This window comes from Aulonocara stuartgranti (assembly GCF_965226115.1).
Source record: "Aulonocara stuartgranti genome assembly, chromosome: 11".
Lineage (NCBI taxonomy): Eukaryota > Metazoa > Chordata > Actinopteri > Cichliformes > Cichlidae > Aulonocara > Aulonocara stuartgranti.
Window position 1 is genome coordinate 26,689,402 of NC_138947.1, and position 25,657 is coordinate 26,715,058.

Consider the following 25,657-nt stretch of genomic DNA (forward strand, 5'->3'; position numbering starts at 1 on the left):
GTAAGTTGATATAAGATCATTTTTTTACTATAACTAAATGAAAATGTATACGTTTAAATTGCTGGTTAGATGATTTCTGTGGGAGATAGAACACATTTGCATCAGTCGACAAACACAATTCCTGCAGGAGCTTAAGAGTCAATTTATTAGGAGCTTCGACACAGCAATGAGATTGTTTAAGGTTTCAGAGAATAATGTGTGCAATCAGGTGGGTGGATTGATTTTTAAAGGTTATCCATCAGTTGAGTAAATAAAAATCTTATGCTTAATTGACCTGCCTGGGTAAATTAGGTTAACTGGCAATAAATTGTAGTGCCCCTGGTAATGAAGTCAAACAAGGCCCCCTTCGCTCTAATTCTCAGGGCTGGGGGTCAATTAAATTTCAACTGAATTTAGTTAGTGTGTAGATATAAAGTCCATTACCTGATGACAGAGTACTTTCATTCATTTCACCTAAAGCTGAACATTACCACTGAAGAAATAACAAACAGTCTTACTTGTGACATCAATTCTGTGTTCATTTTTACTTATTAACTGAAGAAATCAATTTCACTGCTGAACTATTGGCGAAAGATGATATGACACATTCACAGCCACTTAAAGTTAACAGCAAGGTGAGCAGCCAGTGAATCATTTCTTTCATTGTATTCCTTACTGCTTGTATTAACATAATTGTTCGGGTCATTTAATGACATAATATGCCACTGCCTTGTCTAGTATGTAGAACAATATTAAGAGAATTTGTCTGAGACTAATTAAAGACCTTCATGAATTAGTCTTAACAATGGTGTATGGAAAACAGACTTTAATCGCAGGTTAACGGTAATAAAAAGAATAAAATCAAATAGTAAGAAATGCACCTGCCCCAATCTGCTGGTTTCTTCTTGACAAAAATGCCAAATAACATTTCTATTAACAGCTCCTCTTCTGTTATACCTCTTCTAATCAAGGAAAAATCTACTTCACAAAGAATGAGTGTTAAAAAAAACGAGTAATGTTCTTGCCACTTATGCAACCTCCTGCAATGAGTGTCCTTTTCATGCCTAAAGCAAGTATGCATGTGGACCGACTTCTATAGACGTGTTTGGAAACATAATCATGTTTCAATAAACTGCAACATATCTATCTCTTTAAAAATGTCTCTTCACGTTGGCTTCTGACATTCAAAGTGTACCTGAGAGGAGATGAGGTAGAGGAACTCCGCGAGTGGTGGCAGCAGGAGCCGTTTTATTTTACTGTTCCTTAGATTATCCCTCAGCAGGTCTGTTAGTGTGGACACAGCCTGCAAAGAGCATGACAAACACTTTCAATAGTACTTCTATTTTCAATTAAAGTTCAATCACATGAAAATTTAAAAAACAATAATAATAATAATAATAATAATAATAATTTAAAAAAAAAACTATCTGCACAATAAAATTACAATTCATTTTACATTTATATATTTCCCTAGGGCTGGACATATTCTATTTTTTAATACAAGCCAGGGGCATCTGTATTACCCAGAGACATCACCAGAAGCATGGCAATGCTCTGCTAGCACATAAAAATTTCAACTTCAAAACTCTTATATTCTAACATTATTTTTAAGTTGAGGTAGCAAATACAAAAAGCTTAGCTAAAACCAAATATCTAATTTATGAACGCAATCAACTAAAAATATTAAGGAAAAACAGGAAAATTGATTTTGTCAAAGTCACTAAGGCCACTATTACAGAGATCATAATTTCAAAGCCTGCAAAGCTGTCCCACTGTGTAGGATTATAGTCCAAATCTACCAGGAGCTGCCTGTGTTGTAGTCAACAAAAACCTGGTCTACAACTTTTGAGGAACGAAGACATGCATATTATTTAGAATTTGATGACTAAAACGGCAACAATGTCATGCTAACCTGAAAAACATTTAACAACTGTTTGTTTTAGTAAAGCTGAACAATTATCCACTGATGTTCTTTGAAAGAACCTGCAAATGCAATATTGTCACTTCTTCTATGAGGTTAACACAAAGCCAGTAGTGAAAGGCTGCAGGACCCAGAGTGATGCTCAGGTTGGATCTTCCCAAACAAATCCACCAGTCAAAGCTTGACTTTGAGAAAAAATGAGTGATGAGGTCAACAGGTTTACAGCACTGAGGTTGGTTTTTACAGTAGGGACACTGCTCTCACATCAAATACTCCTTGGGCAATAAACTGTTGTATAAGTTGCATAATGTTAAAAAACAAACAAACAGCAAAAATGTGTAACAAAATACTTTGTGTATGGAGTTAAAATATAATATTATGGTTTACCTTTTAAGTAAGGACAAGATTATTAGCTGCTGGAATAAGACATAATTGGTTTATCTATAGCCCTGTGAAAGGCTGGAAACATGTCCAGGGTGTATTTCATGACTTAGAGGATGGATATGCTCAAGGCCCTCTATTCATCCAGTTCAGGGGGGCAGAGTTAAGAAAACAGAAGCATGGATGGGATATACATTAAATACAAAAAATAAAAAATAAAAAATCCCATTGAACTCAGATGTAAACACACACACACACAGACTTAATTATATGCAAACACAGCCTTTCTGGCTGGCTGCTTCCTGACATTAGCATTACTGCCAGCTTTTCCCCCTCTGTGATCTGATGCAAGTTCTGCCTCATTCCTCTTTTGTTCCTGCTTTCTTCTTTATTTTTTCCATTGTTTCCATTCTCTCCCAGTTTTGTATCATTTCTGTATTGTTGAACACATTTTCTCCTTCTCTTCCATTTTAAATTTGCCTGCTGTGATTCTATTACAGCTCTCTCACCAATCCTGTCTGTTAGCTATGTTGTTCTGTCTGTCCATTTTAGGGTGAGGTAGTGTGACAGATTATAATGTTCTCTCCCACAGAAAGTTTCACTACAGTTACACTCAAGCAATTGTATTTTGCCATTTTCCAATCTTCTCTCTCACTCCCTTAGTGAGATCAAACCACTAACAATTTCTAAATGGAAAAGGTTGGGAATTAATATGCTGGGGTGTGTTAGAAACTGGTCAAGCAGCTGTACTCAGGGAGAGGGGAGAGGTAGAGAAAAAAAAAAAGCCTACATGAAGACATAAAAAATAATTCCCAGAGAACACCTTACAATTATCTCAGCATCAGCACTTCAGGTGAAAACTATGCACATCAATGCACACAAGGAAATACAAACCCATGCACTTAATTAACACACATAAACAACAACGCAGACACACACACACACACACACACACAATAAACAGTGCGATGACCAGTTACTGCGGTGGACTATTAGCCTTATAGAAGACTGAAGACTCAGCCAGAATTAATAGGTAATACAAGCCCATAAAGCGGTGACAGAGGAGACTGACTTATAAATCAGTACACCAGATTTCAATCCCAGCTGTCATAGCGTGAAAGGCGGGGGCACACCTGGATAGTTTGTCAGTTTGTTGCACGGCTAAATTCAGATTAATGGATCACATATCTTATACTAACAATGTGAGGCACAGATTATCACAGCATCTAAAAACACATTCACCAAATATCTCTAGGAAACAAGACTTTTATATTGTTTACCCATAAGAGTATCCAGACGTGCCACTTTAATCAACTTTATTTAACTTTAATCAAAATCAGTCTTAACATAATTACACAACACAGTCAGTCCAAACTTTTTTTTTCTTTTTTACAAAGGATATTTAGAAATCCAGAAATGTCTTTGTTGAGCCATTGCCCTCTGAATATGTCTTCTTAAGGATTGCTGTGAGCTTGTAAAATTCATTGCTTTCCTATAACCCTTCACAGTTCAAGCTTTTGTGGCAAAACTCCCAGAAAATCTGGGGAAGATCATGTGTAGTGGATTTTGAAAGCACAGCTTCTCTATCTCACATTAAGAAAGCAAGAAACATGCATTAGTAACATTAAAACAAAACATTTATTTTTCATTTAATTCTATTTGACGGCTGAAGGACAATGACAGACTCACTGTAGAAAGACAAAAGAGAAACAAACAGGACAGGAAGAAAGAACAGTGAGACAGGAAGAGAGACAGACGAGTGTGTCTATTGAAGAGTAATGAAAGCATATCGCAGCTACCATGGTAACTAAGCCCAGCCCCAAAACTCTGATTAGCAGAATATCAGTGAGAGGACCCCTGCTGAGAAAACACACACACACACACACACACACACACACACACACACACACACACACACACACACCAGAGAAAAAAATCTTTTATTGGTCATCTGTTAGCATCACTATAACATAAGGACAAACACAAACACAGATGCACCAAAAGAAGGAAAAAAAACAAACAAACAACCCCCCCACACACACACACACACACAAAATATCATAAAAGAGACCCCTGCTGAGTCCTCGCATAAACATGGTTTAAAAAAAAAAAAAAAAAGCACACTTGCAGAAACACACAAAACACCTCTGCTGCGTCTATAGATGGACACACGACTACAGACACAAAGATTATTTATATAATGCTTTTTGTTATCCTTGTCATTAGTAGCTGATTTTTTTCCACTCATCATTGGTTTTTAACAATTCACTAAAGAGAAACTGCGATGCCAAAGTCGTCCATTTTGTATATCGCTGTGATGACTCGGTAAATGGTAAATAGACTGGTTCTTATATAGCGCTTTTCTACTCTTCTGAGCACTCAAAGCACTTTACACAACATGTGCATTCACCGATTCAAACAAGCACATTTTCTTAGTGCTTTCTAACTAACATTCACACACACATTCATACTCCGAGGGATGCATTGGAGAGCAATTTGGGGTTAGTATCTTGACCAAGAGGCATGCAGACTAGGGGAAGCCAGGAATCAAACCACCAGTATCAGTAGATGATCAGTAGATGACCTGCTCTACTGCCTGAGCTACAGCCATCCCAGTAGCAGCAAAGAGCCAGAAGACAACTGGTGTGGTATAAAACAGTTCTCTGGCGTAAGATGTCGACAGTAAACCATGGTAAATAAGAATAAGCCCTGGGCATCACTGACAAATAGCACATAGCTAGATCTCTGTGCCATTTATACACCCCCAGTAGATTCTACTTTGATGAAGCCATTTTTTAAACTCCATCAAGAATCTGCCAATGTCCAGGACTCAAAAAAATGATGCCTGATATGATGAAACTACAAATCAGAAACTACTTGTTTTGTAAGTCTCACTGGTAATGCGTCTCTCCCTTCTGCTTGTACATAGTTAACAGAAAGTTCAGAGGGGACTCTTTAGAGAAATGACTCAACAAGGGAAACCAATAAACTGCAATGCTTATGATGGGCCCTAGACAGTGATGACAAATCTGCAAAGGCTTTAAAGTTACATTATCTGACAAATCACATATCAGTATATAGTAAAAATCAGACAAACAAAAACAAGACAATCAATACATTCCTGCCAATATGGCCACTGGTAATATCAATATTTTATCATAAGGCTAATTTCTCTCATTTGTGGCACTAAACATGACCATGTAAGTACCATGGCATCTATGTCAGCATGTGCATAGGCACATTCATAAAAAAGGTCACTAAATATTGTTTATGGATGACCCATGATAAATTAAAATCTTCCACCTAAACCACTGTACTATTGAACATACAGTGGGGCAAAAAAGTATTTAGTCAGCCACCGATTGTGCAAGTTCCCCCACTTAAAATGATGACAGAGGTCAGTAATTTGCACCAGAGGTACACTTCAACTGTGAGAGACAGAATGTGAAAAAAAAAAAATCCATGTATTCACATGGTAGGATTTGTAAAGAATTTATTCGTAAACCAGGGTGGAAAATAAGTATTTGGTCACCTCAAACAAGGAAAATCTCTGGCTCTCACAGGCCTGTAACGTCTTCTGTAAGAAGCTTTTCTGTCCCCCACTCGTTACCTGTATGAATGGCACCTGTTTGAACTCATCATCTGTATAAAAGACACCTGTCCACAGCCTCAAACAGTCAGACTCCAAACTCCGCCATGGCCAAGACCAAAGAGCTTTTGAAGGACACCAGGAAAAGTATTGTAGACCTGCACCAGACTGGGAAGAGTGAATCTACAATAGGCAAGCAGCTTGGTGTGGAAAAATCAACTGTGGGAGCAATCATCAGAAAATGGAAGACATACAAGACCACTGATAATCTCCCTCGATCTGGGGCTCCACGAAAGATCTCATCCCGTGGGGTCAAAATGATCATGAGAACGGTGAGCAAAGATCCCAGAACCACACGGGGGGACCTGGTGAATGACCTGCAGAGAGCTGGGACCAAAGTAACAAAGGTCACCATCAGTAACACACTACAACGGCAGGGAATCAAATCCCGCAGTGCCAGACGTGTTCCGCTGCTGAAGCCAGTGCATGTCCAGGCCCGTCTGAAGTTTGCCAGAGAGCACATGGATGATACAGCAGAGGATTGGGAGAATGTCATGTGGTCAGATGAAACCAAAGTAGAACTTTTTGGTATAAACTCAACTCGTCGTGTTTGGAGGAAGAAGAATACTGAGTTGCATCCCAAGAACACCATACCTACTGTGAAGCATGGGGGTGGAAACATCATGCTATGGGGCTGTTTTTCTGCCAAGGGGACAGGACGACTGATCCGTGTTAAGGACAGAATGAATGGGGCCATGTATCGTGAGATTTTGAGCCAAAACCTCCTTCCATCAGTGAGAACTTTGAAGATGAAACGAGGCTGGGTCTTCCAACATGACAATGATCCAAAACACACCGCCCGGGCAACAAAGGAGTGGCTCCGTAAGAAGCATTTGAAAGTCCTGGAGTGGCCTAGCCAGTCTCCAGACCTCAACCCCATAGAAAATCTGTGGCGGGAGTTGAAAGTCCGTGTTGCTCGGCGACAGCCCCAAAACATCACTGCTCTCGAGAAGATCTGCATGGAGGAATGGGCCAAAATACCAGCTACTGTGTGTGCAAACCTGGTAAAGACCTATAGTAAACGTTTGACCTCTGTTATTGCCAACAAAGGTTATGTTACTGTAAGGTAGTGACTGGAATAAGTCACAAGGTGTCGCTGTTGAGCTGCATATATGGTGTAAAATTTAGCAATTTTGACCATTTGTCCTCTGCAGGACACCGTACTTCAGATTTCTTGTTCGCGCGGGCGCCATCTTGGTTCAGTGTTTGCTGTGATTCAAAAAGGTAAGCACTGCCAGTGGCGAACTGCATCAGTTTTGTGTTGTATTCATCGCCGAGACCGTGGAATGTTGTAGAAGGCACGGTTATTGTTACTTAATGTGTATTCTGTGTATATGTGTTGTTGTATTTTGCAATGTTGATAGTCATGGAGTGTTTGCTGTGATTCAAAAAGGGCCAGCAGCAGAGTTGGAGTGGTGTTTGCCCCTGCTTCCGAATAAACGGCACGGTCCGAGCCACAAATCGAGCGCCTGTGTCCGACTGGTCTCTCTGCGGTGCACCCCAATCCAACACAAACTAACACAACGCAGAGTCCGGGGTGTAGGGAGGCCCCTGCACTGGTTGGGTTACATCTTTGGTGCCGTGACCCGGATTTGTGGCACTTCGAGACCGAAGAGAAAGCAATGCCGACACCCCCCAGCTACGCAGCCATAGTAAGAGGTGTCGCCATCTGATGGGGTGCTGAACTAAGTATATAACTGCCTGTGCAGCTGTATTACTGGGACTTTCATCTCCCCAGGCATATCCTTTGAAAGTGAAATCTTGGGGTGGTTTCATTTGAGGGTTTCTGTCCCTGAAAAAAAAAAAAAAAGACTCAGAGACTTGAATTGTAGAAAGAATGCTAAATGATGTTCCCTGTCTATAATGATAATCATTGAATACGGTTAAGCAATTGCTGCTGATTTGTGTCATTCACAACCTCTGTGCTGAAGATAGTTGTTTAACTACGCTCTGAGTTTAATGCTGTTTTTTGTGAATTCTTTTTTTTCTGCGTTATAGAATGATAGTTGTCATACATCTGTGTTGTGTTCTATTTTACTAGAAATATATTGTACTTACTCACAGTTAAGCATACTACAAGTAGCCCACACACATTTTCTGGTGCAGCTAAATTAGAGATACAGGACAGTGAAAATGTTGAGAGACTTTGCAGACACTCCAAAGAGGGCACAGCCTCACCTTTTGAATGAAGGGGCTACAGCTAGCGCCAGTACAGTGGACCAACAGTCATCAGTGAAGTCGAAGCTGGTCACCCAGTTCCCCAGCTTCACTGGCCAGCGGTTACAGTATCACACCCCAATCAGGGACCTCACCGACTCTGGGCTGGGCACACAACAGACCCCACCACCAACCATGCTTTCACCCCAGACTGATCTTGGCATGGCTCCAGCTCATGCCCCACCACAGCCACCCTATGGAGGCCAAATGCAGGTGCCCTCACACCTATCTGAAATTCGCCCAAGGTCAGTGCCAACCAACCAGACAAGCCAGTCCAACCACAGCCCTCTAACTACAGCCCCTCCAGTGTTTCGCCGGGGCAACCATGGGCGAGCAGCAAGTCCCCACACTGCAGGTGAACAAAGGTGACGGAGGAGAGAGCACTCCCCTAGTTGGTCCCAGGAATGAGGGGGAGGTGGAAGTCAACGGAATGAAGTGCAGGGCACTCATCGACTCTGGCTCCCAGATAACCAGTATTACGCATCAGTACTGGCGCAGCCACCCCACCCTCCATAAACAAAAACTGCAGCCTTCTAAGATACCCATAGAAGGTGCAGAGGGCCAGAGTGTCACCTACCATGGTGTGCTACGCATCAACCTAAAATTGTTGGGGAGAGAGTTTAAGGGTGTGCCTGCTTTTGTTGTCACTAACACAGAGTACCGCTCCTCTGTTCCTCTGCTTGTGGGAACTAATGTCCTCCGTGCCTCCAGAAGTCACCTCCAGGCAACCTACGGCCAGCAGTTCCTCCTCCAGGTCAAGGAGACTCATCCGGAGTGGCACGCCTCCCTGCTAGAGATTGAGAGCACTGACCAGTGTGATATGGATGACACAGTGGGCCCTGTTGTTTATACTGGTCGCAAGGTGCACATTCAAGCAGGGAAAGAGATGGATTTAATGTGCAAAATAAAAGCTGGACCACAAAGAAAGACTTATACAGCCCTAATTGAAGGCCACCCCTCCCTGCGGCTCAGCCAAGACATCCTGGTCGCCAGAGTTCTTGCTGATGTAAAGAAAGGATGTGCCCCGGTAAGAGTGATGAACCTCTCCCAGCATGCTATCACTATCAAGCCTCACACGCATCTGGCCAGGGCATCTCTGGTGGAAAGTATTGTGGACTTTTCAGACAGGGTGCGGGGCAGCCATCACATTAGCGGAGGCAGAGAAGCATGCCTGGGTATGGACCACGTTGTGGCAAGCCAGGAAGTGGATTTAAGTGGAGCAGATGTCGAAAACGAGCACCAGCGTTCCCTTCTTAAAGAGCTTGTGGAAAGGAACATGGGTGTGTTCTCACAGCACCCCCTGGATTATGGCCATACAAAGACTGTGCAACATGAAATCCCTCTGGTCGACTCTAAGCCATTTCGACTGCCTTACCGTAAGATCCCCCCATCACAGTGGCAGGATGTGAGAAGGTTGCTGACAGAAATGGAGGTAGCAGGAGTTATCAGGCCCAGCAAAAGTCCATATGCTTCACCAGTCGTGATCGTAACCAAGAAAGATGGATCACTAAGGCTGTGTATTGACTACAGGAAACTGAACTCCTGTAGCACGAGAGATGCTTTCCCTCTCCCCAGAATAGAGGAAGCCCTGGAGGCTCTAGGGCAGGCAAGATACTTCTCCACCCTTGACCTCACCTCTGGTTATTGGCAGGTGGAGGTGGCGGAGCATGACAAACACAAGACGGCATTCAGCACCCCTATGGGGCTGTTTGAAGCAAATCGTATGCCCTTTGGACTGCAGAATGCTCCCTCCACCTTTCAGAGACTCATGACCTGCTGCTTTGGCGACTTGAACTTCATCCACCTCCTAATCTATCTTGATGATCTCATCATATTCTCCAAAACCTTTGATGAGCATCTGGAAAGACTGCAGCTGGTGTTCGATCGGCTTCGGGAGCATGGCTTGAAGTTAAAGCCTTCTAAATGCCACCTAGTGAGAAAGGAGGTTCAGTATTTGGGTCACTTAGTGTCTGCTGAGGGGATCCGGACAGACCCAGAGAAGATCAGCAAGCTGAAAAACTGGGTGAGGCCCACAAATCGCAAAGAAGTGTTGCAATTCCTGGGATTCGCTGGATACTATAGGCGGTATGTAAGTGGGTACTCTACCCTAGCTGCTCCCCTGTACCGCCTAACTGCTGGTGACCCCAGAAAGAAAAGGAGAGGGGGAAAGAAAAGTCTGGCTACCGACCCACCCTTTTTGTGGACAGATGAATACGAGAAGGCATTTAAGACCCTAAAAGAAAGGCTGACAAGCGCTCCAGTGCTGGGATATCCTGACTATAGCTTGCCCTTCGTTCTGCAGACGGACGCCTCAGGGGAGGGTCTGGGCGCCGTTCTAGCTCAGATCCAAGGTGGAGCTGAGAGGGTCATAGCCTTCGCCAGTAGAGGTTTGAGCCCAGCAGAGACAAGGTATCCTGCACACAAACTCGAGTTCCTTGCTCTTAAATGGGCGGTCACCGACAAATTCTACGACCACCTCTATGGGCGTAGATTCTCTGTCCAGACAGACAACAACCCTCTCAAGTATGTTATGTCATCAGCGAAGCTGGATGCCACAGGCCAGCGGTGGGTGTCTAGGCTGGCTGCTTTCGATTTCGATGTCCAGTATCGGAGGGGACAGAGCAACACAAACGCTGACGCCCTCTCTCGCATGTCTAACCAGGAGGTCATGCACATCCTACAGACATGCCCTCAGTGGGTGGGTGTCGATGAACAGGGGCATGGTGTGACACAGGCTACCCAGGATACTCAAAGCCTCACTGGCCATGGCACGCCTACAGGGGAGGAACTGGAACTCGGGCCACCTACATCCACTGAGCCTTACAGGGATGTGGGGATGGAATCCCTGCCCACCATGACCAAACAGGAGCTCCGTGCAGGGCAGAAAAAAGACCTTGTTATTGGCCCCGTCTTGCACTATAGTATGAACCAGAAGCCGAGCCGCAGCGAGCGAATGAGTGCTGAAGGGCACGTGCGCCTTCTCTTAAAGGAGTGGAGAAGGTTAGCGGTAAGGGATGGCATCCTGTACCGCTGCGTCCAAGACAGCCAAAGGGGAGTAATTGAGCAATTGGTGCTACCAGAGGATTTGCGTATATCAGTGAAGACTGCTCTCCACGATGACTCAGGCCACCTTGGTTTTGAGAGGACATTGCACATGATAAGGGAGAGGTTTTATTGGCCACGGATGTTCCAGGAAATCAAGGCTTGGTGCAAACAATGTGAGAGGTGCTGCCTTAGGAAAACTCCAACCGCAGGGGTCAGGGCCCCCCTGGTCAGTATCCACAGCAGTGCCCCCTTGGAGCTAGTTTGTGTGGATTTTTTGACTCTTGAGAAATCAAAAGGTGGTATCGAAAATGTCCTCGTGGTCACTGACCATTTCTCACGCTATGCGCAAGCATACCCACTAAAGACCAAAAAGCCAGCACAGTGGCTAGGGTGCTGTATAGAAACTTTTTCTGTCGGTTTGGCTTCCCAGCAAAACTGCATGCAGACCAAGGGCGCAATTTTGAAAGTGCTGTGGTGAAGGAGCTGTGTAAATGCACCGGCATCACTAAGACCCACACCACGCCCTATCACCCACAGGGCAAGGGGACAACTGAACGGTTTAACCGCACCCTCATGAACATGCTGGGGACGCTAGAACCTCACCTGAAACCCCGGTGGCACGAATATGTGGATGCAATGACACACGCCTACAACTGCACCCGCCATGATTCGACAGGGCACACACCATACTACCTGATGTTTGGCAGGCATCCACGGCTCCCTGTCGACTTGGTCTTTGGGCTGTCAACCACTAATGGGTCGGGGGGATATAGCGATTATGTCCAGACCCTGCATGACTGCTTGTCACAGGCTTATGCACAGGCTAATCAGGCCTCTCGCCAGGCTAAGGGTCACCAGAAAAGATACTATGACCGACAAGCAAAGAGTCAAAGCTTCAGCCCGGGTGACAGAGTCCTGGTTAAAGTGTGTCATGTGGAGGGGCGAAGCAAACTAGGAGACAAGTGGGAGTCACGTCCATACATTGTGGTGAAGAAACAGCCAGACATGCCGGTGTATGTGGTGCGATCAGAAAATGGTGATACAGAGAGAGTGGTCCACCGCAACCTACTCACGCAGTGTATGTTTCTTCCCGTGGAGCAGGTGGGAGAGGAGGCAAGAGAGGAAATGGAGCTTGACGTGGAGGAGGTTCATGGAGGAGGGATTGAGGACAGTGGAGAGCAGGCTGGTGAAGTAATCAGACAGGATGAAGAGTCGGACATGATCGAAGACGGGGAGGCTGATAGCCTGGAAGGAGGTGTGGAGGGAGTTTCACCTGAAGCAGCAAATGGATCACTTGCCCCCAAGGGACCAGAGGAAAGGGACACAGGGACAGGACAAGAGAGTGAAGATTGGAGGGGGAATGAAACTGTCAGGGTCACCCACTCACCTCCCAGACCAAGTGAACCAAGGAGGAACTTGCCAAGGAGTCGGCATCCCCCTAAGAGACTGACTTATGGGTCGAGAGTTAACGAACCAGGGGAGGATCAGGAGAAGATAGAAAGGGGATGGAAGCTGTGGCAGAGGGCCAAAGCAAGAAGGGCTGCAGGAAACACAGACATTTTCGCATTACACTGCACATCTTCCACCACCGTTATTCTTGTATACATAGTGAGACTGTTCTGTTTTATTTTGTTTTGTTTGATGACTGGGACGCCATCACTTAAAGGAGGGGCGGATGTAAGGTAGTGACTGGAATAAGTCACAAGGTGTCGCTGTTGAGCTGCATATATGGTGTAAAATTTAGCAATTTTGACCATTTGTCCTCTGCAGGACACCGTACTTCAGATTTCTTGTTCGCGCGGGCGCCATCTTGGTTCAGTGTTTGCTGTGATTCAAAAAGGTAAGCACTGCCAGTGGCGAACTGCATCAGTTTTGTGTTGTATTCATCGCCGAGACCGTGGAATGTTGTAGAAGGCACGGTTATTGTTACTTAATGTGTATTCTGTGTATATGTGTTGTTGTATTTTGCAATGTTGATAGTCACGGAGTGTTTGCTGTGATTCAAAAAGGGCCAGCAGCAGAGTTGGAGTGGTGTTTGCCCCTGCTTCCGAATAAACGGCACGGTCCGAGCCACAAATCGAGCGCCTGTGTCCGACTGGTCTCTCTGCGGTGCACCCCAATCCAACACAAACTAACACAACGCAGAGTCCGGGGTGTAGGGAGGCCCCTGCACTGGTTGGGTTACATTACAAAGTATTGAGTTGTATTTTTGTTATTGACCAAATACTTATTTTCCACCCTGATTTACGAATAAATTCTTTACAAATCCTACTATGTGGATTCATGGATTTTTTTTTCACATTCTGTCTCTCACAGTTGAAGTGTACCTCTGGTGCAAATTACTGACCTCTGTCATCATTTTAGGTGGGGGAACTTGCACAATCGGTGGCTGACTAAATACTTTTTTGCCCCACTGTACATATGCTCATTTCACTTTGACAAACCAAACCTTTTAACTTGATGAAAAGTGATTGCCATGGCTGAAAATTAAGTATTTATTTTTTAGAATCAATGATTCCAGTCTCTTAGTGACTAGAGGGAAGTCTGTTTTGGTATGAGCATTACAGCATCAGGGAGTTTCAACGTGGCAGTAAATACACTAAAAGAAAAAAGCTTAAGCTGTAAATGCAATTAAAAGCAAATTTGATTCCTCATTTGAGTTCCAAATTTCAGCTAAAGTGTTAACCAGTCAATTTTTGTTGTAAGACAGTAAAGTAAAGGCTCCACTGAGTCACCACAGTAATTATGCGAAAAAACTGAATTGTTTACATGTACAGTCCTGCAGATGCACTTTACTGCACATGTACACAGAAAAACAGCCACAAATGGATGCAGAGCAGAATGAGGCAGACATCCATGGAAAATTAAAATTAAAAATTGAACACTCAAATTTATTAATCACCTCAAATCTAGCCCTCAGACACCCTCTAGTCCAAAGCCCTCCAAAACTAAAAGATGAGCCCAGAAAAGAGTCCCTTGTGTGAGCTGGGGCTGAGATTAACTGCTCCCTCTCAGACATTTTCTGGCTATTATCACAACAACACTGCTTTCCAAGCACCAATCAGTTCCCCAAATTATGTCAAGAAACCATTTTCAAACATTAGAAAGAAAAGAAAAAAAGTCGAAGTAGAGCTGGCCAATTTCAAAAGAAATTATGGCAGAATATCTACTCCACGGTTAGAAGCACACCAATAACAATCTTAACTAAGTACATTAGTGGTCACTCTTTGTGTAGAGTGGAGTTGAGTGGTCAGAGATACACATCCTCCTACAATTTCTAATGTTTAATGAAACAGCAATGTTTACAGTAAGTACTTCAACTCTTTATATTATATATACACTCCTTTGGCGAGGAGCGAGGCACACCCAAGGGTCCCTGAATGACCAAAACACACACATTACATGGATTCATCCAGACACAAACATGAAAATGATATATCATAGACTGATACATAACAGTTATATATTAATCGTTATACTTGATTAAATAAATTGTATAAATATTTATACCACTATTATTGTGTACACTCAAATTATTTTGGCAATATTTTTTTCAGAAGCACCGTGCCAATATAGCCACTCTGAATTTAACTGAACTGATGAGAGCAAAAGTGAGAGAGAGAGAGGGAGAGAGAGAGAGAGAGAGAGCGAGAGTGAGCAGAAGCAAGAGAGCGCAAGATATCTCTAAAGTTCCTATTTACTGTACACAGGCTATGGTTGTCTTGTAGCTTTTTAACGCCGCCAGCTGGTAAATACTGGTACTATAAAGTATTTCTACATCTTGTTTCAGGACAGTTTTTTTCCTCCTTCCTCAGCTAAAAGCTTTTATTATTGTTTGCATGCCTCTAAACAAAAGTACTAATTATGGCCACATGCACAATAAAATTAAGCAAGACATGCTAAATCAACCTTTATGTATTTTGTTGTGGATAAATTTACATTTTTACATCAATAAATGTGCTCTTTCTGGTATTTACTGCCACATTGTGGTGTAAATTTGTACTGCAGGTCTGAGGATCATGAAACATTTTGAAGAAAACAGGACTTCTCAATTTTTTTGGTTACTCAGCGCATTAAATAACTTGTCTGAAATAAAATGACTGTTTTGCTCTTTCTATAGTTGCCAGTGTTACACTTTTATTTCTAATACATAATAAATAAATAAAATTCCATAAATAAAATATCTATTTAATTGCATTGATAATGTCTTGGGGTTTTAAATCTGTGTTGGCACACCTACACAATTGTGACAATTAGCTAGGAGCCCTAGTATAAATTTTATACTAACATTTGAAAATTGTGTTAGGTTAAGGTTAAAAAAAAATGAGCAAATGAGCAGTAGCTGTTCTCCCTAAGTAAATAAATAAATGAATACATGGAAATAAAAAAATCTAAAGGAAATAAGCATAACTCTATTTAGTATGTGTGTATATTCCTGACCTCAGAAACAGGACTGTCCAATCCAAGGTCACTACAGTGCAGAGCCAGTAGTCCCATCACTCTGAGAACCTTGCTCCGTCTGCAAGGCATTTTTCATTTTTATTTATTATGTTAATTGTGAATTTTCAGCTTGGATATCATCTCGGGATTTTTTAAAAACATTTTCAGTTACTGATTTTATAAAACTGGTCATGGTGTTTAAGTTTTCCAGCATCCTTAGAAGAAAAACACAACATAAAGCAAAGAAAATGTATAAACATCAAATTTCTTAGAGCATGCTTAACCACTCTAGATATAATCATAGGAACTGCAGTTCATAAAACAATGTTAAAAAAAAAGCAATTGGGAGAGGATGTAGAATCGTGCTTCTTCTAATTATTCAGTAGCTTTTCTTTAATCATAATGTTTTGCCACATCAGAAATTAGCACTTTAAAAAAAAGCAATGTTACAGTGTCCCCTGTTTATAGAACAAACATACATTGTATACTTACATGTCCCAGTTAGGAGCTTGTCGCAACAGGTGGACCAAAACTAGAAGCTGAATGAAGAATTGAGGAAATTAGAGTGACAGAAAGAAGGAAAAGGATAGCAAACAATGTAAATATGTAGAAAATGATGATATATTGCCACAAAGCATGGAATCTAAGGTCATTGTGACTTCTAAAAGGATTGTTAATGAGAGTGTTCGGTGTTTTAGTAAAAAGAAATTAACTTTTTTCAAATTCAAATTGTTGAGTGGAAAAGATGAGCCGTATAAAAAACTATTATCATTACTTTATTTAATTACAGATAGAAAAAGTATGGTTATATCAGTAATAATACCATAAATAAAAAACATTCTAAATATAATTTTCCTGTGCTTTTGTTAATCTTAATCTTACATTTTTTTCAGGAACTCTGTGCCCAAAATCAGATTGAAAGAGGTATCTTTATTTGAGCCCTGAATAATTCTATGAAACTGCATCCTTGTGCGGTACTAATGACTCCCACTTGACTAATGACTAGCTGGGAGCAAAAGCATGACCCACACACCTACATCCTCTCTTACTGAAGTTCTCTGTTGACAGGGCAAACAAACAGACAAAAAAAGACAACAGCACAAGGTCAGTAGAAAATGAACAAACTGGAAAACAATAGCTCATTATAAATATTCAATTGTAGACATGCCAGTGGAAAGATTTCCAACTATAATCTTCCTCAGCTAACACTAAGGATCCCTTGCTGTCATGTAGGGTTGAGATATTAAATACATTCTATTAAGCTGCACAGTTATGCAACTGTTCTCAAGAAACCCACCCAGCAGATCATATTTCAACAGGAGTCTAAAACAAATATGTTTTCCTACCAGTCTTGAGTTAATCAGCCTGTTAGCGATAACTGTATGTCCAACCACACAGCCGAGGTAGCACAGGAGGTTGAGTTTGGATCGAGTGGCCGTGGAAGTGGAGTGGCTCTGTTCTTCAATGGATGAACAAAGCTGTGATAGAAAGACAGTCCACTCTTCATCACTCAGAGACTGTAGCTTCTCACCTGCAGGAAAATAGAGAGGATTCAAGATAAAAACCAGGGACAATACACTGAGATACTTTTTTGCTTTTTTTCAGGACACTAAACTGACTTTGTGCCAGCTCAAAAAACATACCTGAATATGCAGGTACACATAGGGTTTTAGGATCATATCGCCCAGGTGTGTTCTTCAAAATCTGTTAAACAGAGCTCAAAATAGTCAATTGTAGCCATTTTTTCTACATTGCTAGTAAAGGTTGTTAATAAATGTCTTATTCTTATGTAAGAAGGAGCAAGAAAGTTTCCCACTAAGAAGACTTAAAGACTAACAGAGGTTTGACAGATGTATTTTAATGAATTAAAAAAAGAAATATGAAACAGCCATCATATCATATAATTACACGCCTTTACCTTGGGGTTGTCGAGGACTGGGGTGACAGTGAGATCAAATTCAGTGTGGAGAAGATCCTTCACACAGGGTGTAGTGTCAGTACAGTTACTGGTAGTGAGAGTAACCTGAGGTGCAATGTTCTGATTTGGACAGTCAGATGAACTGCAGTTTCTGATTGAGTTGGCACGGGAGCTACAAGAACAGGAAGAGAAGAGTATGGAGAGCAATGTATGGTTTACTATAGACATCTGAGTACCACTCGTTCTAGGTGTGTTCCTACTGTAAGAGTAAATCCAAAGCTTACATATCACTTTTGAGACACGAGATTCACATTCTTCCTCTGGAATGATTTATCTGTAAACTTGTGCACTGAAAACAGGAACAAAACTCTGTAAGGGAAACTAGGAAAGAGTGAGTACAGAATACCTGAGCAGAAAAATGGCCTCAGTGCTGTCCTCATCCAAACCACTCTTTGGCTTCAGGTCTGAAACATTATCTGGAGAAGTAAGCACGTGTGTACTTAAAGACACATAAATTTGTGGTATGGTGAAAGATGAACCTTACATCATAATAAGCAGAAATCAGATCTGCACAATAGAAACTACTAGTATAATGTAGACCTACAACAAACCAAAACCAAACACAAACAAATTCTAGTACAAAAAAATGGTAAAGCAAAACAGTGGAATATAAAACCAGATTAATGATTAATTAATGGTTTGAAGATAAATATTGTAAAAAACAGAATCTATCACACATACAATGTTCATATATACAAAAATGACTAGTGTTAAAGTACAAATTAAAATTCAAAGTTAAGTAGCTTACTGTGGCTAAGTATTAAATTTTGTTGCTTAATCTAAACCACACAGACTTTGACGAATCTGTTACCTAGTGTGAATGACTTATTGGGCTGCAGTGTGCGGCACATTTGCAGACTCCCAGTTAACTTAGAGTCATCGTCAGGTTCTCCTTCTCTTCTTCTCTCCCTTCCGACTTCACTATTCAGGGTCTGGCTTTGGCTCAAGGCTCCAGAGGATGTGTGGTTGACAGAATTTTGGCTGTCAGTCCTTCTGTCACATGGCCTGTCAGTTGTTGTAAGAGATGATATTAGTTTCTCAGACATCCCATAAGCTAGCTGACTGAGGGCTAAGTGGCTGTTGGCAAGGCTCGCTGCTTGCCACGGATGGAAAAGGTCACATGTGTTTGTGTGTCTGTGGAGGTAGTGAGAACTAAAAAGACTTCATGGTCATTTTCTTTCTTTTTCAGGTCTGAGCACTGGCTGAAGTTACCCTTTCTAACGTGTAACAGAGAAAAAGGAAGTATTTCCGTTCAGACGGGTTCTTACTACTCGTTTTACTCGGTCAGTTGGTGTAAGTGAAAGTGCTTCCTGCAGAAAGCAGGACACATGAAGTCTACTCATGAATGCACCCAGCTATCATCTGCACTATTCTTGAATGGATCCAGACAGATATTGCAGGCAAAAAAATAAAATTTAAAGATCAATTCAACTTAATCCAACATCGGTGTTCTTGTATGTAGCTCCATCGGATAATGCCAAGAAAAGGTCTATGCTGAAGCACATGAGTGAAAATGGCGATACAGAACCCTTTCTGCAAGCTGTTTCTTTATTAGCTAAATTCTCTGATATCAACCTTTGTCAAACACGATTCACATCCCGACTGACAGCCAAAAATAACAAGGAAAATAAATGCTGGTAATTATGTTGGACTTTTAAAATCAAAACAGATTAGAAAAATGAAAAAACATAACCTACCTGAAACTACAAGAAACAACCTCCTTGCAGACATTTTCTGCCTCTTCATTTTCTTCATTCTTCTCTTCACCTTTTTCGGCATCCTCTTCCTCCTTTATAATCTGTTTCCAGAAAGGGTGAGCCAGCAGTTGTGGCCAGTTCATCCTAAAGATACATCAAAAAATCAAATGCATTATGAGTAACACCTTACAATACAACCAGGAACTACAGCAACTCCCCTGTAAATGGAACTTTAATTATTTTATTTGAAATTACATTGTAGTTACATTTACCTACAAGTAGTATCCCAAGAATAAGGGGTTAATAAGTCAGTTTTTTATATAAAAAAAAAAAAAAGAGAGAGAGACATAATTAAACTGTAGGTAAATTTAAGCATGTATAAAAAAATTTAGGTAGTGCCTAAATTCCTGGTATTATACTGTATGTATTATACTGTATTTTTAAATACTGCATAAGTATTTTTAAGTACTGTGTAATTTCTTGGTAATTTTGTAGAAAATCAAACTACACTAAACTACAAGTCAGACTTAGCTCCATTACACAGGCCTGCAAGTTTATTTGTTCTTGTAATTTAGAAAGGGAGTCCTTCTTGCAATGCATTGGCAAAATAAAAGGACAGTTAAATAATAGAACATCCATCATGCAAGCACTCAGAAGCTTCAGTTAATGTCATTAGAATTGGGAAAAATATGATCAGGCCGTATTTCCAACCATGATTCTGGCATGACTGTTGATGCCACACGAGTTGGTTTGGGTATTTCTATAATTACTGATCTCACTGCAGTCTGCACAGCTCTGTCGAACTGGAGTGAGAAACAAAAATACCCCGTGAGAAATACCTTGATAATGACAAAAGTCTCGGGAGAATGGCCAGAGTGTGCTGACCTGACATTAAAGCCGAAAAGAGCTCTGATAACCACGCTGGGGTGAGCAGAAGAGCATCCAAAACATTTACAACTTCCAGGCAGATGGGCTACAACAAAACAGGACCATGTGTGTTCTCTCCTATCAGCCAAGAACAGAAATTTGAAGCAGCAATGGGAACAGACTCACAAAAACTGGACAACGCAATACTGGAAAAATTAATGATTATGAATAATGAATTTTAATTTCTGCTAAGGCACACAGATGGCAAGGTCAGACTTTGGCATAACTAGCATGACTCCATGAACCCAGACTGCTTTGTGTCAGTTCAGACAGGTGGTGTAGTGGTGTGGTGATTTTTTGTTTTCAGCACACTGAGCATTCATTCATTCATACTGATCACTCATTTATTAAATCCCACTGTCTGAGCAATGCTTCTGAACATGTGCATCGATTTATAGAAGCATTTGAGCATCCAGATGATGAAACTATAGCAACTGTATCAGAATTGTAAGTGTTTGTTGTGTGTGTATGAGCTTAACCTCCTCTCAGGGTTTTTGTTGAGCAACCCTTTCAGAAGACTCTGGAAATCCTGGCAGGGAGAACCTGCAGAAACCACTGTACAAAGAAGAAAATTAACCAAACAAACAACAACAAGAATAAAATCAACAATTATCTGTTAAAACTATTTTTTTCTGAATATCAAACACTATATGAAATGTGACATCTTTGTGTGCGAGTCTGTGTCTGTATATAATGATGTGGGTGTGCGAGGAAGTGTTTGTCACCTGTCTGCCTGGGAGGTGGTGGTTCCTTATTCAAGATCATCTCTCTCAATTCAGTGTAGTTGTCAGAGAAGAAGGGGGGTGTACCTGGGAAACAAAAACAATATAGAACAGTACCGTATAACATATTACAGGCCAGAATTAGTATTTTCATTAGTTTGAGTCTGTTTGCATATCAGTACCGGTGTACATGTAGTATAATATACAACCAAGAGACCAGAGATCAGACTTCATATTAGTTTCTGATCCTTCCAAAACCTCTGGAGCACTGTAAGCTGTAGAACCTGAAAATATACATACATAAATGCACACAGAGTAGTTTAAAAAACAGATAGTATAAAGTATACAATATGGTATAGTCTTAACATATTTTAATTTTTTAAAAAGTTTTTATGCTGCTATTTTTTAATCTCACCAAGATTTCAAAACAACATTCCCTACACAAGACTTGTTTTTGTCATTGCCTTAAGTGAAATACCTCTCCTAAGGTTGCACACCCAGAGCACTGGATGCAACATTAAGACCTTGCTTACATTTCCATCTGATCAACAGCAGCTACTAACAGCTGTATATCTTTAGAGCCTCTCTTATCTCTAATCAGCTGGTTTTATACAGTCAACAAATGATAGCATACAGAAACAGCATGATTACTAACCTTGTAATCTTTTCTTTAAGTTGTCAGTGTTCTGATTGCTGTCTCCTTCCTCTATCTCCTCAGATGCAGAGAACAAGGTAAGGAAATCCTGCAGCGTGTCTCCCTCTGCCTTAGACAGACAGAAGTTACCAAACTTCAGAATGCCGCTGCCATCAAGTAGGATCTATGAGCAACAGAAAGAGAAATATTACAACATTCATATATGATGGTAGCATTGCTGTTATACACTTACATAGAGATGAATGCAGGTGCAAACCTTAGCAGGAGTCAGGTCAGAGAAAATGATTCCTAACTCATGGATGTGTTTCAGTCCTTTGACTAAGTGCCATCCAAACCTTCGTACCGCATCTTGTGACAGGCTTCCATCATGGGCAATTACAGACTCCATGGAACCCCCTGAAATTTACAGCACATGTTTGTATGCAAGTTTGGCACATGAGGTAAAAACAAAGAGAACAAAGAATGACACACCTTGCACTGCTTAAAAAAAATGTGGTTACAGACTATACCAACACTGAATATATATGAGTAATGGGGAAAAACACATTCTGAAAGGACATTTATTATTAAAAACTTAAAATATTAAAGTAATTTAAGCCTTAAGCTGCTATAAGTTGTGGTTCTCATCAAATATATTCTTTGATATTCGGGTACTGTTTATAACAACTGCCAGGAATAATGACTGACCTGTACAAAGCTCCACCACCAACCACAGGTGGTTACTTGTCTCATACCACTCGTAGAAGTTGGCTATATTTGGATGATCCAGATCCTGGGTGAGGCGTACCTTATACAAAAGTGAATCATCAGAACACTTTTATAAAGCAGGCTTTTTACGGCAAAGCTCAATGCCAAATTCCACCTAAAAATATCATGCACTAATCATTCACATGATCTTATTCAATATGAAAAGCACACTGTATATATGCTAGTGTACTGGGAGCAGTGGCCTCAGAAAGGGAGATCATCCCCTAACAGGCGGAAAATAGATTGACAGTTAGATATATCAATACTAATCACAGCCTTCTTTGGACTGTTAAAAACAACTCTGTTATTGGTATATAAAACTAATACAACTAGAAGATGTACTACTAAGTTCAAACATTGTCCTACATGGTTAGTAATCTCGGATTTCTTGGTTTTGTCAGTGCATTTGATGGCAACATAGTTGAGATTGCCCTTCCTTCTTCCTTTATAGACAACTGAGTTGTGGCCTGCCCCAAGCTCCTCGTACAGAATGAAGTTTTCCATTTGCTGTGGAGAAGAAAAAAAAGGCCTAATTTATATCTATTCACTTCAAACTTTTTTTTCCCATCAGTGAAAAACAGAAGCCTTACAGTAATTCAAACTATACCATGCAAGTTGTACAGTACGTATGGAATATTATCTGCTCTTGCACGCGTTTTGATAAATGGGACCTCTGGGAATCTTGTCATAAATCTGTTTTAACAACATCCAAATACATATATATATTTAAAGGTGGGGTACTATATTTGTTGGAGAGCCACACCTGTAAAAAATCCGCCTGATTACCTTTAATTAGCGGAACACCTGTTTTACTACAGCAGCTTCATTAGAGTCAACCACTTTCATAACGAACTCTTAACATTCACCCAGAAAGACAAGACAACAAAGTGTGTATTTTATGCTTAAAATAAATAATTAACCTTTATGTGTGAAAAAACATATATGTTATGAGGCATTAACGTAAACTTTAAAATAACGGTTGACCTCGGGGGCTTCATGGTCTGTTGTACGTTCAGGAGCTCAGGTAGTTTGCACTCTTTGAACAAAAAAAGTTAACAGTTGAAGTGAAAGTAATTATAAGAGACCTGCACACGCCTATACACAGGCTCATAAAAAACATTTGCGATTAATGCTGAGCTTGTTATTTTTTTACACTTCACATTAAAGTAGCTTGAAACCTACCTCTTCAACGACCCGCTGTTTGTGAGCGGAAGAGTGATGGGTCGCATTGTTCCAAATGGAAGAGTGGGGGGTAGTGAAAATGTTGGCATGAAATAAAGGCTGTATCTTCTCGTCATAGTCATTATATGTGCATACAGATAAGTAATTATATTTAATAAAATGTTTCGGTTTAAATAAGATATAAGCAAAACTGTGATTTTGTGAAAAACGCTGTATTAGTTTTAACCTGATCCACCTCCAAATGGTATATTCCCACGTTGCTAGGATACTAGAGTGAACACAACAGACAGCGGGCGCTTGGAATCCAAATTAAAGTGGCTGTAATGGCGTTTTATAATAAACTATAACAGAGAAATTTATAAAACTCAGTTTTAAATTTGTGTTATAAAAATAATTTTCAGAGTACTTCTGAATATTCCGGAGGTAAGCTCTAACTCTGGTCATACTCCGGTCTTCGGGGTCTAAATGCGGGCATACACACAATCCATGTGAGAGTGTAGAATGACGTCATTAATTAAATGATATTGGCAGACAAAAGGCCTTACAGTGTTTGCCAGCCCACAGGGCAGCGGGGACACTGGTGAATTAAGTTAAAACTGTGTGAAATGTGGTCACGTGTGAGACGTTTTCCATTGTGGCTTCGTAAAAGGTGATTGACTTTATTGAAACTGAAATGTTTTTCTAAACCTAACCAAACGGTTTTGTTTCCTCACTCTAATCAAACTGTCTGGAAATGAGAATGAATAAATAAATTGTTTTTAAAAAATGTTTGAAGCTGGCTTACGAATAACTTAATAAGCTAGGGATAGAAGTATGTCAGTCTTTTGCGGCAAATTTCTCTCCATATAAGAGCAGGGAACGGTGGAAATCTGCATAAATTTAAAACTTCCCAACTAGCTAGGTTACATAAAAATGCCAGGGACGAATTCCGGAGAACATATTTCATTCAACAAAATAAAAGCCAGTGATGCTTTCAATGTATTTACCATAGTTTTTTGTTATTGCAAAGTTCAAGTAAAGACAACAGTCATTACATTTCTTAACCCGGCTGTGTAACCCGACTGTGTCAACTGAGGAAGTTCAGGGTCTCTCCAAAGATCCTCAGGATTTTCTATACAGGCACTGTGGAGAGCATTTTCACAGAACATCACATCGTGGTTCGGGAACAGCTGTGTTAAGGACCAAAAAGCTCTCCAGAGAGTGATCCGTACAGCAGAACGCTGCTGCAGGATTGCTCTCCCCCCGCTTCAGGACACCTAAACCAGGAGATGCCGGACTAGAGCAGCGCAGATACTGAAGGACCCGTCCCATCCTGGCAACAAACTGTTCCAACTTCTGCAATCCGGTAGAAGGTTCCACATCATCCGAGCAAGGACAGAGAGACTCAAGAGAAGCTTCTATCCCCAAGCCATCCGGGCCCTAAACACACACACCCGCCCTCTCACATCATCTATAATTGACTGAGACAGGACTCTCTTCCAAACACTCTAAACCCAGGCACAATGTACATTTCAAATTCCTTTAATTTTAAATATGTTTATATTGTCTATTCTGTAAAATAGTCAGATTGTCTATTCTTATTAATGTACAGAATTCACCTGCTTGCTGCTACTACTGCACATTCACCTAATGTATATACTATATATATATATATAATGTTCTTCCTCTAACCCCCCCCCCCCTATTTTTGCACATGTCGAGGAGCGTGTCAGGTTACATTTCACTGTGTGTTATACTTGTATAACTATGCATGTGACAAATAAAGAACCTTGACCCTTGAACTTTGTAAATACACAATGACAGCTTTCCTGGTTCAATGAAATAGATTGTCTTGACGCATGCTCAATCATCAATGTAAGTAAATCCCAAAAAGTTGATTCTGTTCATCTGGGAATGAAATAGTAACTCCTATGCAATGCCACTTAAATTTATGAAAAATGTGTATGTGTCCATACACTGTAATATAAACAAGAAAATAAGTAAAGTCCTACTCTGAAAATGAAAATGGGGAAGAAAAAAAAATCAGACATTGTCTAGGTAAATGATTTTTCTCACTATCTCTTGGGCCTGTCTGATCATTACTGTGTTTTCTTTGAAAGTAAAATCTCAGCCCACAC

General features: G+C 40.9%; 1 protein-coding gene across 7 annotated transcripts in view; it reads right to left on the minus strand.

Annotated features, from left to right (window-relative positions):
• The window catches only part of ulk4 (unc-51 like kinase 4), a 119,036-nt gene extending 93,946 nt beyond the window's left edge, over positions 1-25,090 (minus strand). For 4 of the 7 annotated variants that reach the window (XM_082552632.1, XM_082552636.1, XM_082552638.1 and 1 more), the window contains exons 1-17: positions 22,966-23,012; positions 22,725-22,865; positions 22,299-22,398; positions 21,868-22,007; positions 21,612-21,774; positions 21,139-21,240; positions 20,960-21,043; positions 20,714-20,789; positions 19,308-19,451; positions 18,422-18,615; positions 17,957-18,026; positions 17,551-17,722; positions 17,276-17,336; positions 16,979-17,163; positions 16,125-16,171; positions 15,633-15,711; positions 1,175-1,282 (exon numbers count right to left, since the gene is read on the minus strand). In XM_082552632.1, the coding sequence (XP_082408758.1) occupies positions 1,175-1,282; positions 15,633-15,711; positions 16,125-16,171; positions 16,979-17,163; positions 17,276-17,336; positions 17,551-17,722; positions 17,957-18,026; positions 18,422-18,615; positions 19,308-19,451; positions 20,714-20,789; positions 20,960-21,043; positions 21,139-21,240; positions 21,612-21,774; positions 21,868-22,007; positions 22,299-22,398; positions 22,725-22,865; positions 22,966-22,968 (1,869 nt within the window). In that variant the 5' untranslated portion in view covers positions 22,969-23,012. The other 3 variants (XM_082552633.1, XM_082552634.1, XM_082552635.1) reach the window with 3 other exon arrangements.
• Between the last annotated feature and the right edge of the window lie 567 nt (positions 25,091-25,657).